Genomic DNA, 13260 nt, shown 5'->3' with positions numbered 1-13260 from the left:
TGGAAGCAAAGTAACTCAGATTAATCAAGAAAGAATCCTTGATCTCACCCAAGTAGAACTTCCCTGAAATCTCTGATGTAGAAAGTTGGGGATAAGGACATGATGGAGACTGCCAGTTCTTCTCATGTCAGCTTCTTCCCAGAGTCTATTCCTTCAATAATTTGGAATGGGGTTGGCATCTTCCATCATGTCTCTCAAAGCTGGTACCCAGAAGTGCTGGCAGTCCAAAGAAATTCAGAGACTTGAAGAAAACTGAAGAGCTTGAAGAATACTGAAGAGACTGAAACTCTCTGCATTCTATACTAGTGCGTTCTGGGACTAGAGTCATATATCAATTTGCCATCTATCTCTCATCATTTTTGTAATGCTCTTAAGATGATATTTATATTCTAATTTGCCTTTTATTTATCTGTTCGAATATCTTTAGTTTAATTTGTCAAACATTTATCAAGTTCTTGCTATGTACAGAGTATTACATTAGGCCCTGAAGGTATACAAAGACTAATAGTACACTGTACATGTCCTCAAAGAGCTCACAATCCTGGGAGAGGAAGAGAGGATGTTATACAAACACAAATAAAGACACTAGCAGTGTAGTTCTGGATAACTTAAACTTTCTGAGGCTCAATTTATTCATTTGTCAAATGAGGTTAATAATATTTATACAACCCCTCCCTCACTGGGTTGCTGTGAAGAAAATGCTTTGAAAATTTCAAGTAGCTATATAAATGTGAACTATTGTAATACAAAGTAGATCATGACAAGTGCTTGGGAGGTCAGAAAGATTACCACTGCTGCATTGTGAGATCCCTAAGGTAAGGCAGACACTTCCCACAACTCTCCCTTCCTACACCCAGTACCTAGTACAGTGCTCTGCACATAGTGATCAAGAATTGTTGAGTGAGCAAATGCATGAATGAATGAAATGAGTTGTGGATTGCTCTCCACACTGACTAGAACCCAGGGAAGAATAGTAGGAAGAGTTCTGAACTTGAAGGCAGAAGAACTGGGTTCAAGTCTCAGCTCTACCATTCACTAGCTGTATGACCTTGAACAAATAACTCAAGTTCTTTGCACCTCAGTTTACTCATTTGTAAAACAGGGGAGTTGGACTAGATTTATAGTCTTTAAGGTACCTTCCAGCTCTGTCATTCTGTGATTCTAAGAAGCCCATTTTGGACAATCTCATTTTCCCAACAATCCCAAGGACCAGATAGACCCACCCCTGCGAAGGGGCCTGGAAGGAAGGACTCAGCTCAGTCTGGGGCTCCAGGGAACATCTCAGGTTTGCTGAGGAGCAGAGCCCAGTCGAGGGGCGGGGCAAGCTCCAGTGAGAAGACTGCCTGTGGTGGTGGGGAACCTTTTCAGGATTCTGAGACTACGGGGGCTTTGGCCGCACCCCTCCCCGCTACTCTGTGAATGGAGAGAGCGAGGGTACCTGGGGGGCCGTGGAGAGGTCGGGGGTCTGCGAAGGTGCCGCTTTCCTGTGGGCAGCCCAGGCCCCTTCCTTTCTATCCCCTTTCCCCCAGGCGCTGTTAGACCCAAGAGGGCCAGAGGTAGGAGCCTACCGGCAGAGCCAAGGCCGAACCCCAAGTCTAGCCCTCCTTACCCTCCTCTGCTCCACCTGCACCGGACAGGAGCGCGCCTCCGTCAGGGGCGCGCCTGGGGAGGGGGGGTGGCGACGAGGACGCGCTTCGGCGCGGGAGCGCGCCCCCAGGGGAGAACCGGAGCAAAGATGGAGGCCGGGCCGAAGCTGCCGCCAACGCTGAAGCTGCAGCCGATGCCGCCGCCGTCGGGGCCCCGGAGCCGAGGTGCTTAGGGTCCTCCTGCCTCTGGGCCTGGGTCGGGCGCACGCGGTCCCCCAGCCCAGGCCGGCCCCCCTCCGGAGCTCCAGCCGCCTCCTGGAGACTAGGACAGGTTCGTCTCCCGGCCCGGCCCTGGCCCCGGCCCCGGCCCTGGCCCCGGCCCGGGGCCCCGCAGTCTCCTCCGCCCGGCCCGCCTCCTCGGGGCTCGTGGCTTGCTGCTGCGCTGCTCCCCTCCGGGCCTGGTACCCCGGAGCCCCTGCTCTTGGGCCGCGCGGCCCCTCGCTCAGCTCGGCTCAGCTCGGCCCAGTGCCTGCCCGGCTCCCCACGCCTCCAGTCCCCTCGCTCTGGCCTCCCCCCAGCCCCCAGCTTCTCCCCATCCTTTTCCATTCCCCCCAGCTCCCTGCCCCCAGCATCTTCTCCCCCGGGAAGGCTTTGGGCCTGGGCCCTGGGGCCCCCCCTCTCCCAGCCCCAGCCCCTCTAGTCTTAGGGCCCCTGCCCCGCCTCCCCTGCCCTTCCGCCCCTCACTCCCACCCCTCAGCCCTGGGGTTCCAGGCTCTCAGGCCTTCATTTCCTTAGCTCCCTCCCCGTCTCCCCCGCCCACCCCTCTCTCAGTTCCCAGGCTCCTAACCATCAGGTTCCTGGCTCCTGGTCCCATAGCCCAGTGCATCCCCGCTCTCACCCTCTATCCCAACCCCAAACCCTGCCACCATGCTGCCATCCCAGGAGGCCTCGAAGCTGTACCATGAGCATTATATGCGGAACTCGCGGGCCATTGGGGTGCTGTGGGCTATCTTCACCATCTGCTTCGCCATCATCAACGTGGTGGTCTTCATCCAGCCCTACTGGGTGGGCGACAGTGTGAGCACCCCTAAACCCGGCTACTTCGGCCTCTTCCACTACTGCGTGGGGAGCGGGCTGGCTGGCCGGGAGCTCACCTGCCGTGGCTCCTTCACCGACTTCAGCACCATCCCGTCTGGGGCCTTCAAGGCGGCTGCCTTCTTCGTGCTGCTGTCCATGGTGCTGATCCTGGGCTGCATCACCTGTTTCGCCCTCTTCTTCTTCTGCAACACAGCCACAGTCTACAAGATCTGTGCCTGGATGCAACTGCTTGCAGGTAGGAGGGTGGAGGTGGCCATGGGAGGAAACCTGGGGGACCCCAGGGCTCATGCACAATGGACTTGAGGGTTCCTGTCTCCCAGACTCCCTTCAAGTCTGCTTGTGCTGGCCTTGGGGGTAAGTAGAGGTCTCTGGCTCTATAAGAGGGAAGAGACAAGGACTTACAAATACACGTTGTCCAGGGATGTCAGTTTCACTTCATAAAGTCCCTTCACCTCCTCTACCTGATCCGGTCATCCAGGATCTGAGAGTGGGGTGCAGAGATTACTTTTTTTAAAGAAGTTCTGTTCTTTAGGCTCAGCCTTTAAAGTTGTATTAGAGTATGAATTAGAGTATAACTGGTGAGCATTATTTTACATAGCAATAGCCTGTATTTGTGAGTTAAAGTTATGTTAGGGGATGGCATGGGGGAAATGAGTGTAGAGTGTATATGTGTTTGTATTTGTGTGTAGAATATATGCTGAGAATGCATTTCAGTGTGTGACTGTGGAGGCTGTGAGAGAAGTGTGTATTTGAAGGGTGTGAATGTGGAGGGTTATGCAGTTAGGGAGATCTCTTAAGCATCCAACACACACTTGGGACACACAAGTTAGAATGTATCACTCATCAAAGTGGTTCTCTGGGTCTTGTCTTCTTCGAGGAGGGTTCTGTTAGCTTACAGAACCCTCTGAAATGTCTTGCCAAAGCATTATCCCTAGCCGGAGAAGAGGCTGTTGGGAAAGAGGACTGATTGCTGTGAATGTCTTCCAGAATCCATTAGAGTTACCCTTTTAGACTGAAGACAGAATTTGAAGACTCAGCTCCTCCCTGCATTTGTCTGAGTGCATGCATGGATGGAGGTGGGGGTGGAGTAGGATGGCGGAATTGGGAGGTGGGGGAAGAGGCATAGGAACAAATGTAAATGGTTGGGGGAACCCCATCAGACTGGGGTAGATAGGATGAGAAGGTATGACTATAAGTGATGGGTAGTATTATTTAATAAAGAGACCAGAACTTCTCTAGTCAAATGAGGACTGTCCCCTTCAAAGCAACCACCTCAGGAGGCCACACACATGAGTCTGCTATTGCTCAACATGTTGTGAGAAATTCCTTTTTGGGAGCTGCCTTCTGAGCCTATGACACATTTTAACAACATCTCTATGATGATAAATCTTGGTCCTTTGAGGGTGGATTTTACTTTTGGAAGTAAGACAAAGTTAGTTGAAGTCAAAACTTATAGGTAATATTGTTGAATAAGCTGGAGAATCGTGGTGTATGAATGGTGTATGTGTGTTTGTATATTTTGTATCTGTGTGTCTGTCTGTATACTACAGTACTACTGATGGTAGTATTGATGATAAAAATGAGAAAGGAGTATAACATGAGGTAGATTTTCTTGTGTAATCTGACTTTGAAGATGATTCCTCAAGAAGGGTTACAACAAAGTTATAAGGAGTGGCAATCTTAGAGTAAGTACAAAGATCTCCCCCCTCTCCACCCAGTGACTACTTTGGTGTAGATAACATATCATAAATCCTAATCTGTTAAAAAGAGAAGTCATCACTCTGCATTTATCACTCATATTACTTTATAGACATTCTCATGCCTTTAAATAGGCCAGTGTAAGGATAGGCAGTGTCTCTCTATGTTTAGTTGTCTAAGTGGGAACCTTTGCAGTACACAGAATAAGGATTCTGACTTTATCATCCTTTTTAGATTTGCATTTCATCCTCCCCCCACCCCAAACCCCAGCCAACCCCTCAGTGGCAATCTGGACAATGGCTATAGAGGGTTTCTAGGCCTAGCATTAAAGTCCTCAGCCATTTTTGGGGAAGTTTTCAATGCTTTAAAGATTTACTGCTGATTTCCTGGTCCTCAAATCCCCCATAACCCATGGAAATTTAATCTTGAGGATTTGACATTTTTTCTGATTTGGTTGCTGCTATCCAGGCTCTCTGAGCAATCACAGATTTACAAAACATTAGGACTAGACGACACCTTAGGGATCACCTGGTCCAACTTCCTAATCTTACAGATGAGAAAAATGAGGCCCTAAGAGGCATGACAACTTGCCCCAAGGTCACACATATAGCTCCTACCAGAGCTGCCACCAAAACCCAGATCTCTTGAGTTTCAGCCTTTGTGCTCTTTGTACTGTGAGAGCCAAGGAGGGGGCAGAAAGAGCTTAGGAGCTTGATCCATTTGCTTGAAGGTATCTGGGCTCTCAGAGGCTGTTTAATTGATAAATTCCATGTCCTGGGACACAATTTCATCCAGACATTTTGCAAGTCCCCTAAGAAGAAAAGGATCCAGTCATTCTTTCAGAAATTATAGCCAAGGATATAATGCTCATCCTTGCATTGGTGTGTGGTGCTCTATAATCTCTAAAAGGATGTTCGTATCCATTTTATTATTCTGTCCTCATCACAGCGCTTCACAGCATACAGGCACATTATTATTGGCTCCATATAATAGATGAGGAAACGGAGACCTAGAGACCTTATATGCCTTGTCCAAGGTCACATAGAAAAGGAGTGGAAGAATCAGAATTAGTACCCTGATCACTTGACTGGCAAGGCAGTGGGCATCCATTTATTTAATACATATTTATTTAATAAATATTTACATGTGTATAGAGGTTTATCATCTGGTGGGCTGCAGAGTGTTGAAATTTTTGTCCATGGCAATTCTTAAAGTCTATCTACCAAGATTTAGAAGGGCTGTGATCTGTGTCAGTGGAGGGTTTTCACATTGGTGAAATCATAGGCCCCTGAAATATTGAAGTATCGAAGCTGTTTCTTGAAGTATGGGAAGTAGTCATTAAACGGATGGCATTTATATTGCACTACACAGGTTTCAAAGTATTTTACTTGCATTAGCTCGTTTGATCCTCATTATAATCCTGTGAGGTCACTAGTATGAGTATTAACACTCCCATTTTACAGATGATAAAATGAAGGCTCAGAGAGGTTAAGTGATTTGTCCAAGGTCTTACAATGGTAGAGCCAGGACTAGAAAGCAAGTTTCTTGAATCCAAGTTCAGTGGTTTTTTCACTACATTATACTGTTTTCCATTATATGAAGATGTTTTAAGATCACTCTTGCCCTCAATGCTTAGTTGAGATTCATTATGAGTATGTGTGTGCATGATATTTGTGTATATGTGTACATATGCTGTCTTGCAAGTCAAGAGACCCAGGTTCATGCACATATGCATACACACATATACATAAATATATTGAATGTATATGTGTGTAGATATATATGTTTGTATTTGTTCTATACTGGTGATTTCATTGATGTTGAGAGCTTCCAGGGAAGAAAGTTCCTCCATTAATATAGATCAGCACCTCCTCTTCAACTTACAGTCTTAGTGAGTTTCTTGGAACATCAAGAGGTTCAATTAAATACAATTCAATAAACATATATTAAAGTACCTACTATGTGTCAGGCACTTTGCTAAGTTCCGGGAAAATAAAAGAGGCAAATGACAGTCCCTGGCCTCAAGGAGCTCACAATCTAACGGGGGTGACAATGTGCAAGCACATATATGCAAAGTGAGCTATATACAGAATCAATAGAAATGAATTAACACAGAGAAGACATAGGAATTAAGGGGTTGGGGAAGGCTTCCTGTAGGTGGTAGGATTTTAATTGGGATTTAAGGAAGTCAAGGAGGTAAGTAGTCTGAGTGGAGGAGGGAGAGCATGCTAGGCATGGGGGGAAAGCCAGAGAGAATGCCCAGAGCCTGAGACAGAGTATCTAGTTTATACAACAGCCAGGATCACTGGATTGAAGAGTGTGTGTTAGAGAGTAAGGAGTAAGAAGACTGGAAAGGTAGGAGGGGGCTAGGTTACAACAGGCTTTGAATGCCAAATAGAGTATTTTATATTTGCACCTGGAGGCAACAGGGAGCCACTGGAGTTTATTGAGTAGGGGAGTGACATGATCAGACTTGTGTTTTAGGAAAATCACTTTAGTGGCTGAATGGAGAATGGATTCGAGGGAGGAGAGAATCCGGGGCAGGCAGACCCATCAGCAGCTATTGCCTGAGGTAATAATCAAGGCCTGAGGTAATGTGACTTGCTTATGGCCATGCAGCTATTATGTGTCAAGGTAGGAGCTAAACTCAGGTCTTTCTGAATCTACCCACTGTGCCATGCTGTATTAGACAGAATTAACTAAGCAGTTAAGGATGTGTCATATTAATGATGTAGTCAAAAAGTACCGTAAGAGGCTGGAGGAAGGAGAGAACATTTCTGGCAGACTGGGGTGGAAGGCCAAATGGAGAAAGCAGAGAATGGGGAATCTCATAGGATCTAGTCAACCTAAAGGGAGAATGATTTGAACTGAGCTTTGAGGAATGGGTCACGCTTTTATAGGGGGAGACACAGGCTGGGAGAATTCAAGAGAAAGAAAATGTCATGGCAAAGACCCAGAAGGAAAACCATAAAGCAAGTTTAAGAGATAGTGAATGGATCGCTTTTAACTGGAGTAGGGTTCATGTAGGGGGAAGGAGGGAAAGAGAAGTCTGGAAAGGTCTTTTGGAGGAAGTTTGTAGAAGGCCTTGGAAGCTAAGATGAGGACTTTGGGGTTTGTTTTTTCTGAAGGGCTGTGTGTGTGTGTGTGTGTGTGTGTGTGTGTGTGTGTGTGTGTGTATGTTTGTGCCATTCGAGGCTCTCAAACATTGGAGCGATATAGTGAAATTAGTATACAATAATTAATTTAGTTACAAAATATTTTAGCGGGGTCATAGACACTGAGCTGCTTGTCCTAGAGAGGAGCACGGTGAGAAACAGGAAGCCCTCATAAGATCTCTCAGCAACTGCAGACAGGATATCGTGGACCTTGAAAGAACTCTTGGATGCTCTCAAAAATCAATCTCCTGTGCCATTTTCTTCCCTGCATTGGGCCTCAAAGCATGCAGGATGGGCAGATAACATAGTCAAGTGGGCTGTGGGCTTTGACGAAAGAATGTCGGGGAGGGGCAACTTAGCCCCACAACCCATCCATTATTTGAATCTGTGTGTGAGGACCTGAGGGATATGCCTGAGAAATGAAGGCAAGATGAGTGTTAGGCAGAAGACAGCCAAAGGCATCAAGGTCAATTATTTGAACTCTTCCGCCATGTCAACTTTTGGAACAATTTACACGGTCATAGATAATGCTTGTTTGTGGGAAAGAAGGGACGACCACTGTTCATAAAGTCTGAGAAAAGCTCTGGGTCCCATTATTGGGGGATAGGCCTATCCCTACTGTGTGGATAATAATGGGAAAATGATAACAACAACAACAAGAAAAATAACCAGATTCATAAAGTGCCTACTATGTGCCAGGCACTGTGCTAACTACTTTACAAGTGTTATGTCATCTGATCCTCACAACAACCTTGGGAAGTAGGTGCTATTATTATCCCCATTTTACAGTTGAGGACACTGAGGCAGATGAAGGTTAATTGACTTTATAAACACTTGTGTTTCCCTTTTTAGGTTGTAAAGCACATTATCTCATTTGGTCCTCACAACAATTCTGTGAGATATGTACTGCTAGTGTAGTTATCCCCATTTTACAGATAAGGAAACTGAGACACAGAGAGGCTAAAGGATCAGAGGGTGGATTCAAACCCAGGCCTCTCCTGATTTCAAGTTCAAGCACTCTTTCCACTATACCACATGAAGCTGATGAACATGGACTGAGGGAGGGATAGAATCAGGGAGAGGAGAAATAAGAGGCTTAGGTAGCTATGCCAAGCAAGACATGAGATCAATCAATGTGTATCTAGGGATCTTCTTTTCTTTATATCTTGCTCCGAATTGTATATTGCCTATTTAAATAAAATAAATATAGATTAAATGCAAATAACACAAACATAATACTTAGTTAATTTATGCTTTGCTATTTTAATACAGAATTTTATTTTGTAAAAGAAAAAAAAAAGGAAAAAGAACTAAGGTTCATATAGTCCATCCATTTCCATTATCACGAAAGGACTTTGTTCCCAGTAACACCATCTCCTCCCCTTCTTTCTCACCTCTCAGGTGTTCTGTTCTCTTTTTATCATAAGGCTGCCCTTGATGTTCGTTTTTCACATGATCTCATTGGATAAGCATACTGAGGGGGTGACTGTGTGATTTGTCCTAGTCCTTGCTTCTCCTGGTCCCTGCCTGAGAGGGAGAGGAAGGGGAGGGAGGGCGGAAAGGAGGCAAGAGGGAAAGTTGAGAATTACATAGACTGAACTAGAATGAGGAAAAAGGGCCAGGGAAGGAATAAAACAGGGTGGTCAAGCCATTAGGCTACTAGGCGCCTGCTCCACCTAATTTCTGGAAACAATGGCACAACATTCTAGAATTTTGTGAAACTAAATTAGATTTCTAGAACTCTAGAGTTCCAGTAAATAAATAAATAAATAAAGCATTTGAATTATCTTCCTCCTGATCCTTTGGGCAAATGCCTCAGCCTAACTAATGACATCATTTTAGGCAGGTCAAAAACCTCTTTGGGCCTCAGTTTCCTCATCTGTCAAATGAGGTTAGATATTAGGGGTAGGCAAACTATGGCCAAATTTCTGCCCCCAGTTCCCACTGCTGCTCCTGCTGCTGCTGCTGCTGCCTGTTTATGTGTAGCCTGGCAAGGTAAGAATGGTTTTTACATTTTAAAATACAATAAAACTTTATTTAAAAATGTAAAAGCCATTCTTAGCTCCTGGAGCCCAACAAAAACAGGCCAGACAGCATGACCTCTAGGGTACTTTTCATTTCAGAGATTCTATAATTCTGTGATTCTAATGGATTGGGATAGGATTAAGCTAAGGCTACTACCTCAGAGCATCTCAACTGGACTAGTGTGCTAGGGGCCAAGGGAAGTCTCCGTAATTAGAATGATGGGATGAAGAAGGGGAAAAGGATTATTATGCACTCCTAGGCACTGTGCTAACTAAGCACTTTACAAATATTATCTCATTTGATCCTCACCAAAATTCCACGAGGTAGGTGCTATTATTATCCCCGTTTTATAGTTGGAGAAACTGATAAAGACAGAAGTTAAGTGACTTACCCATAGTTAAACAGCTATTAAGTGTCTGAGTACAGATTTGAACTCAGGTCCATCCTGGCTGTGGGCCCAGTGCACTGTCCAATGTATCGTCACCTAGCTGCCTAGGATTGTGTGCAGGGACTGAAGCATTCCTCAAATCTCCAGTCATTGCCAACCTTATCTGGGTGACCTCAGGCCCGTCCAGCACAGCCTAGAAGGCACAAAAAGACAGCTTGGAAGAGTGAAGGATGAGGTGGTATTGAAAGAAGAGGTACCTCCCTTTTGTTTTCATGGTATATAAATGGGGAGAGAAAGGAGACAGAAAAGTATTGATTTATGATATATATATGAACTTCAGATCTATCTTATTTATTTATTTTATCTATTTATGGCACCAGTTGGTAGGGCCACTGTTATCTTCCTCACTGACTTCTGAGTTGATGAAAGACCCTGGAAATCTAATTATCTGGGGTTTACAATCTGCTGTTCCTTAGGAACGGCTCTGCCCTGGCCCTTCAGGATATCTTGCTTTGAGTCCTGGATCTAACGCTTATTACTTGTGTTACCATGGACAAAACACTTTCCCCTTCTGAGTTTTTTCATTTGTCAAATGGGAAAACAACACTTGCCTTACCCACCACACAGCATCATTGTGGGGAAAGCACTGCTCTGCTACATCCTACCTTGATGATCTTGGGCAAGTCATGTTATCTTTTTAGATGTTTCCTCATCTGCGAAATGAGGTGGTTGGACTGGGTAGTTTTGAAAGCCCACTCAAGCTCTAAATAGGATTCTCCAGGTACTAAAATGTGTTATTATTAGTAATAGTATGATAGGTCCTGGGCCCTCTTCTAGCTATACTTCCACTTGGTGACCTCATCAACTCCCATCAGCTCCTCATCATCTCTAAGTAAACAATTCCCAAATCTCTATATACAGCCTCTGTCTTTCTCTTGAGCTCTGGTCCCATTACACCAATTGCCTATTGGACATTTCAAACTGGATGTCTTATTGACATCTCAAATTGAGCATGTTCAAAACTGAACTTATAATCTCCCCCCCCCAACTCACTCCTTTTCTAAATTTCCCGATCTCTGTCAGTCTTTGCATAGGCCATCTGCTGTGTCAAGAATACACTCCTTGTTCACCTCTACCTTGTGGAATCCCTAGCTTCCTTCAAAGCTCAGCTGAAAAGCCGCTACACCTTTTCTGATCTCTCTTCAATGGCTAGTGCCCTGTCTCCCTAAACTACCTTGTATTTATATTTATCCTACGTATACTTATATTTATACATGTTGCCTCTCCTGATAAAATATTAGTTCCTTAAGAGCAGGGGCTATTTAATTTTGTCTTTGTATCCTCCAAGCTGCCTAACACAATGACTGACACATAGTGAGTGCTTCATACATGCTTGTTGATTGGTTAATTTATCAAGTCTGGTAGGGCTCAAGTGGGCCATAAGCTGTGGGCACTGGTAGACATTCACCTGCTTCATCTATCCTGATAGCAATTTCCCATTTTCACTTGGAGTTGCTCCATGATATGTGAGTAACCCTTGACTTCTTCCCTCATTCTGGGATGGAGACTAGCATTCATCCACCAAAAGGAGATTACGAGAGGGGAAGAGTTCAAGGAAGCTGGAAAACTCAAGTTTGTAGATCACACAGACTTTGTGGACATAGCCTTCTGAGGTTAGGTTTGTTAAGGCTTCACAGAAATCCTGAGCTTAGACAATCCCTCAGGAGGTCATGACATAGCCTTTCTAGAAGGGCCTCTGCTCTCTACCATAAACATGGAACCTCCCATCTGCCTAGCTCAACCATCTTCATAGTTTAGAATAAGAGTTTTCACATGGTCTTCATCAGTTATGAAATGAAATGCACAGAGAGGATTAGCAAGCGAGTCAGCACAGTGTGATAATAATCCTTTACATCTGTCTAGTGTTTTAGACTTTGCCAGGGCATTGTCCCACTCATTATATATACCATTTGATTTACACTCTGAGAATGGTCTGGGCCTTAGTTTCTAGATAATATCCAAGATCCCTTCTAACTCTAAATTAAATGATCCTAGAAAGAGTCTTTAGTCATATTGTTTTCATTTGACAGATGAGGAAATAAAGGTTCAGTGACTTACTCAAGTATATCCAGGTGCTGTGACTTGCCCAAGGTTACAAAATAGTAGCTGGTGCAAGATTAGACTCTAGGTCTCTAGGTTTTAATCCAAGAACTTTTTGTCACTAGACTCTGAAAAAACAAAATCCTAAGGAAAAGTTCAAGCTTCTTTCAACAGCAACCAGTTAGGTTAAACCAGGACTGGTCAGGGCAAGGAGTCTAGTTAAGCAGGAGGAATCTGCCAGGTTCTGCAGAGTGAGTGTGAGGGCAAGCCATTAGGCAATGAACAAGTGGTGCCTATGAGTTTTAGGTGGGGAGACAGAGCCCAGAATCTGGGAATTATTCAGATAGAGGAAGAAGCAGACTGGCACATGGGTCTAGGGAGGTGACTTTAGTCAGAGGTGTAGCAAGGATGACAAAGGAGTTCCCAAGAACAAACTGTTGAAGAGCTTTTTAACTCTTGTTCTAGGAATCAGGTTGTTTGCTCCATGCCCTGGTTTTGTGCTCCCTGATGTGTGAGGGCAGGCAAGGGCTTATAAATGTTCTTCTAGCCGGATTTAATTACACTAGAGGCATCTGGGGAATGGAGAGGGCATGACTTGATGGGAAGGAGTGGGAAGGACATACCAAGATGGGAGAAGACTGAGTGGAGGCTCTAGAGAGTCAGGCTTGTTTGGGCGTTGGGGAGCAAGTAGGCTTGGCTGGAGCAGAGACTGGACCTGGAGTTTGGTTGAGTGATGAGTACTCTTGGGTAGTGAGTGAGTGTGAAGGAAAGTTGATGTAAGATCCTTGGAGCCCAGGCTAAGGAGTTTAGATTTGACAGGAAAGGTAGCTGAGGATTGCACAAGTTCCAGAGGAATAGCATAAATAAAAGGGTATTTAAAGAATATTGACTATGACTGCAGTGTGTAGATGAACTGGAGGTGGGGGAGGCCAGAGACAGGGAGGTCAGCTCAGAGCCTAATGAAGTAATGTAGCCATGAGCTGCTTTGGGCTTTGGTCAGGATGCATACAGCTGGCCAGATATTTGGACTGTGGCCACTTTAGAGCTTTAAAGCAATGTTTCCCATAACCCCTAATTCCCAGTAATTCTGTGTGTAGCTATACTGTTCTCATTTTATTTTGTTTGGGTTTGTTTGATTTCAGATTTGTTTTGGGATTTCATTCATTCAGTGAATATTATTGAGCATTTATATGTGCCTGTTCCTCGCACT

At 45.0% G+C, this 13260-nt stretch overlaps 1 protein-coding gene across 1 annotated transcript in view; it reads left to right on the top strand.

Annotated features, from left to right (window-relative positions):
* The first annotated feature begins 1712 nt into the window (after positions 1–1712).
* LHFPL4 (LHFPL tetraspan subfamily member 4) overlaps positions 1713–13260 on the top strand; it is a 37095-nt gene continuing 25547 nt past the window's right edge. The window contains exon 1 of the mRNA XM_078152178.1: positions 1713–2919. Coding sequence (XP_078008304.1) covers positions 2514–2919 — 406 coding nt within the window. The 5' untranslated portion in view covers positions 1713–2513. The remainder of the gene's footprint in view (positions 2920–13260) is intronic.

Source organism: Phascolarctos cinereus, unplaced genomic scaffold, assembly GCF_003287225.1.
Source record: "Phascolarctos cinereus isolate Bilbo 61053 unplaced genomic scaffold, phaCin_HiC Scaffold_4;HRSCAF=312, whole genome shotgun sequence".
NCBI lineage: Eukaryota > Metazoa > Chordata > Mammalia > Diprotodontia > Phascolarctidae > Phascolarctos > Phascolarctos cinereus.
The sequence above is the reverse complement of the archived record's forward strand: the minus strand, read 5'-3'. Positions and strand labels throughout refer to the sequence as shown.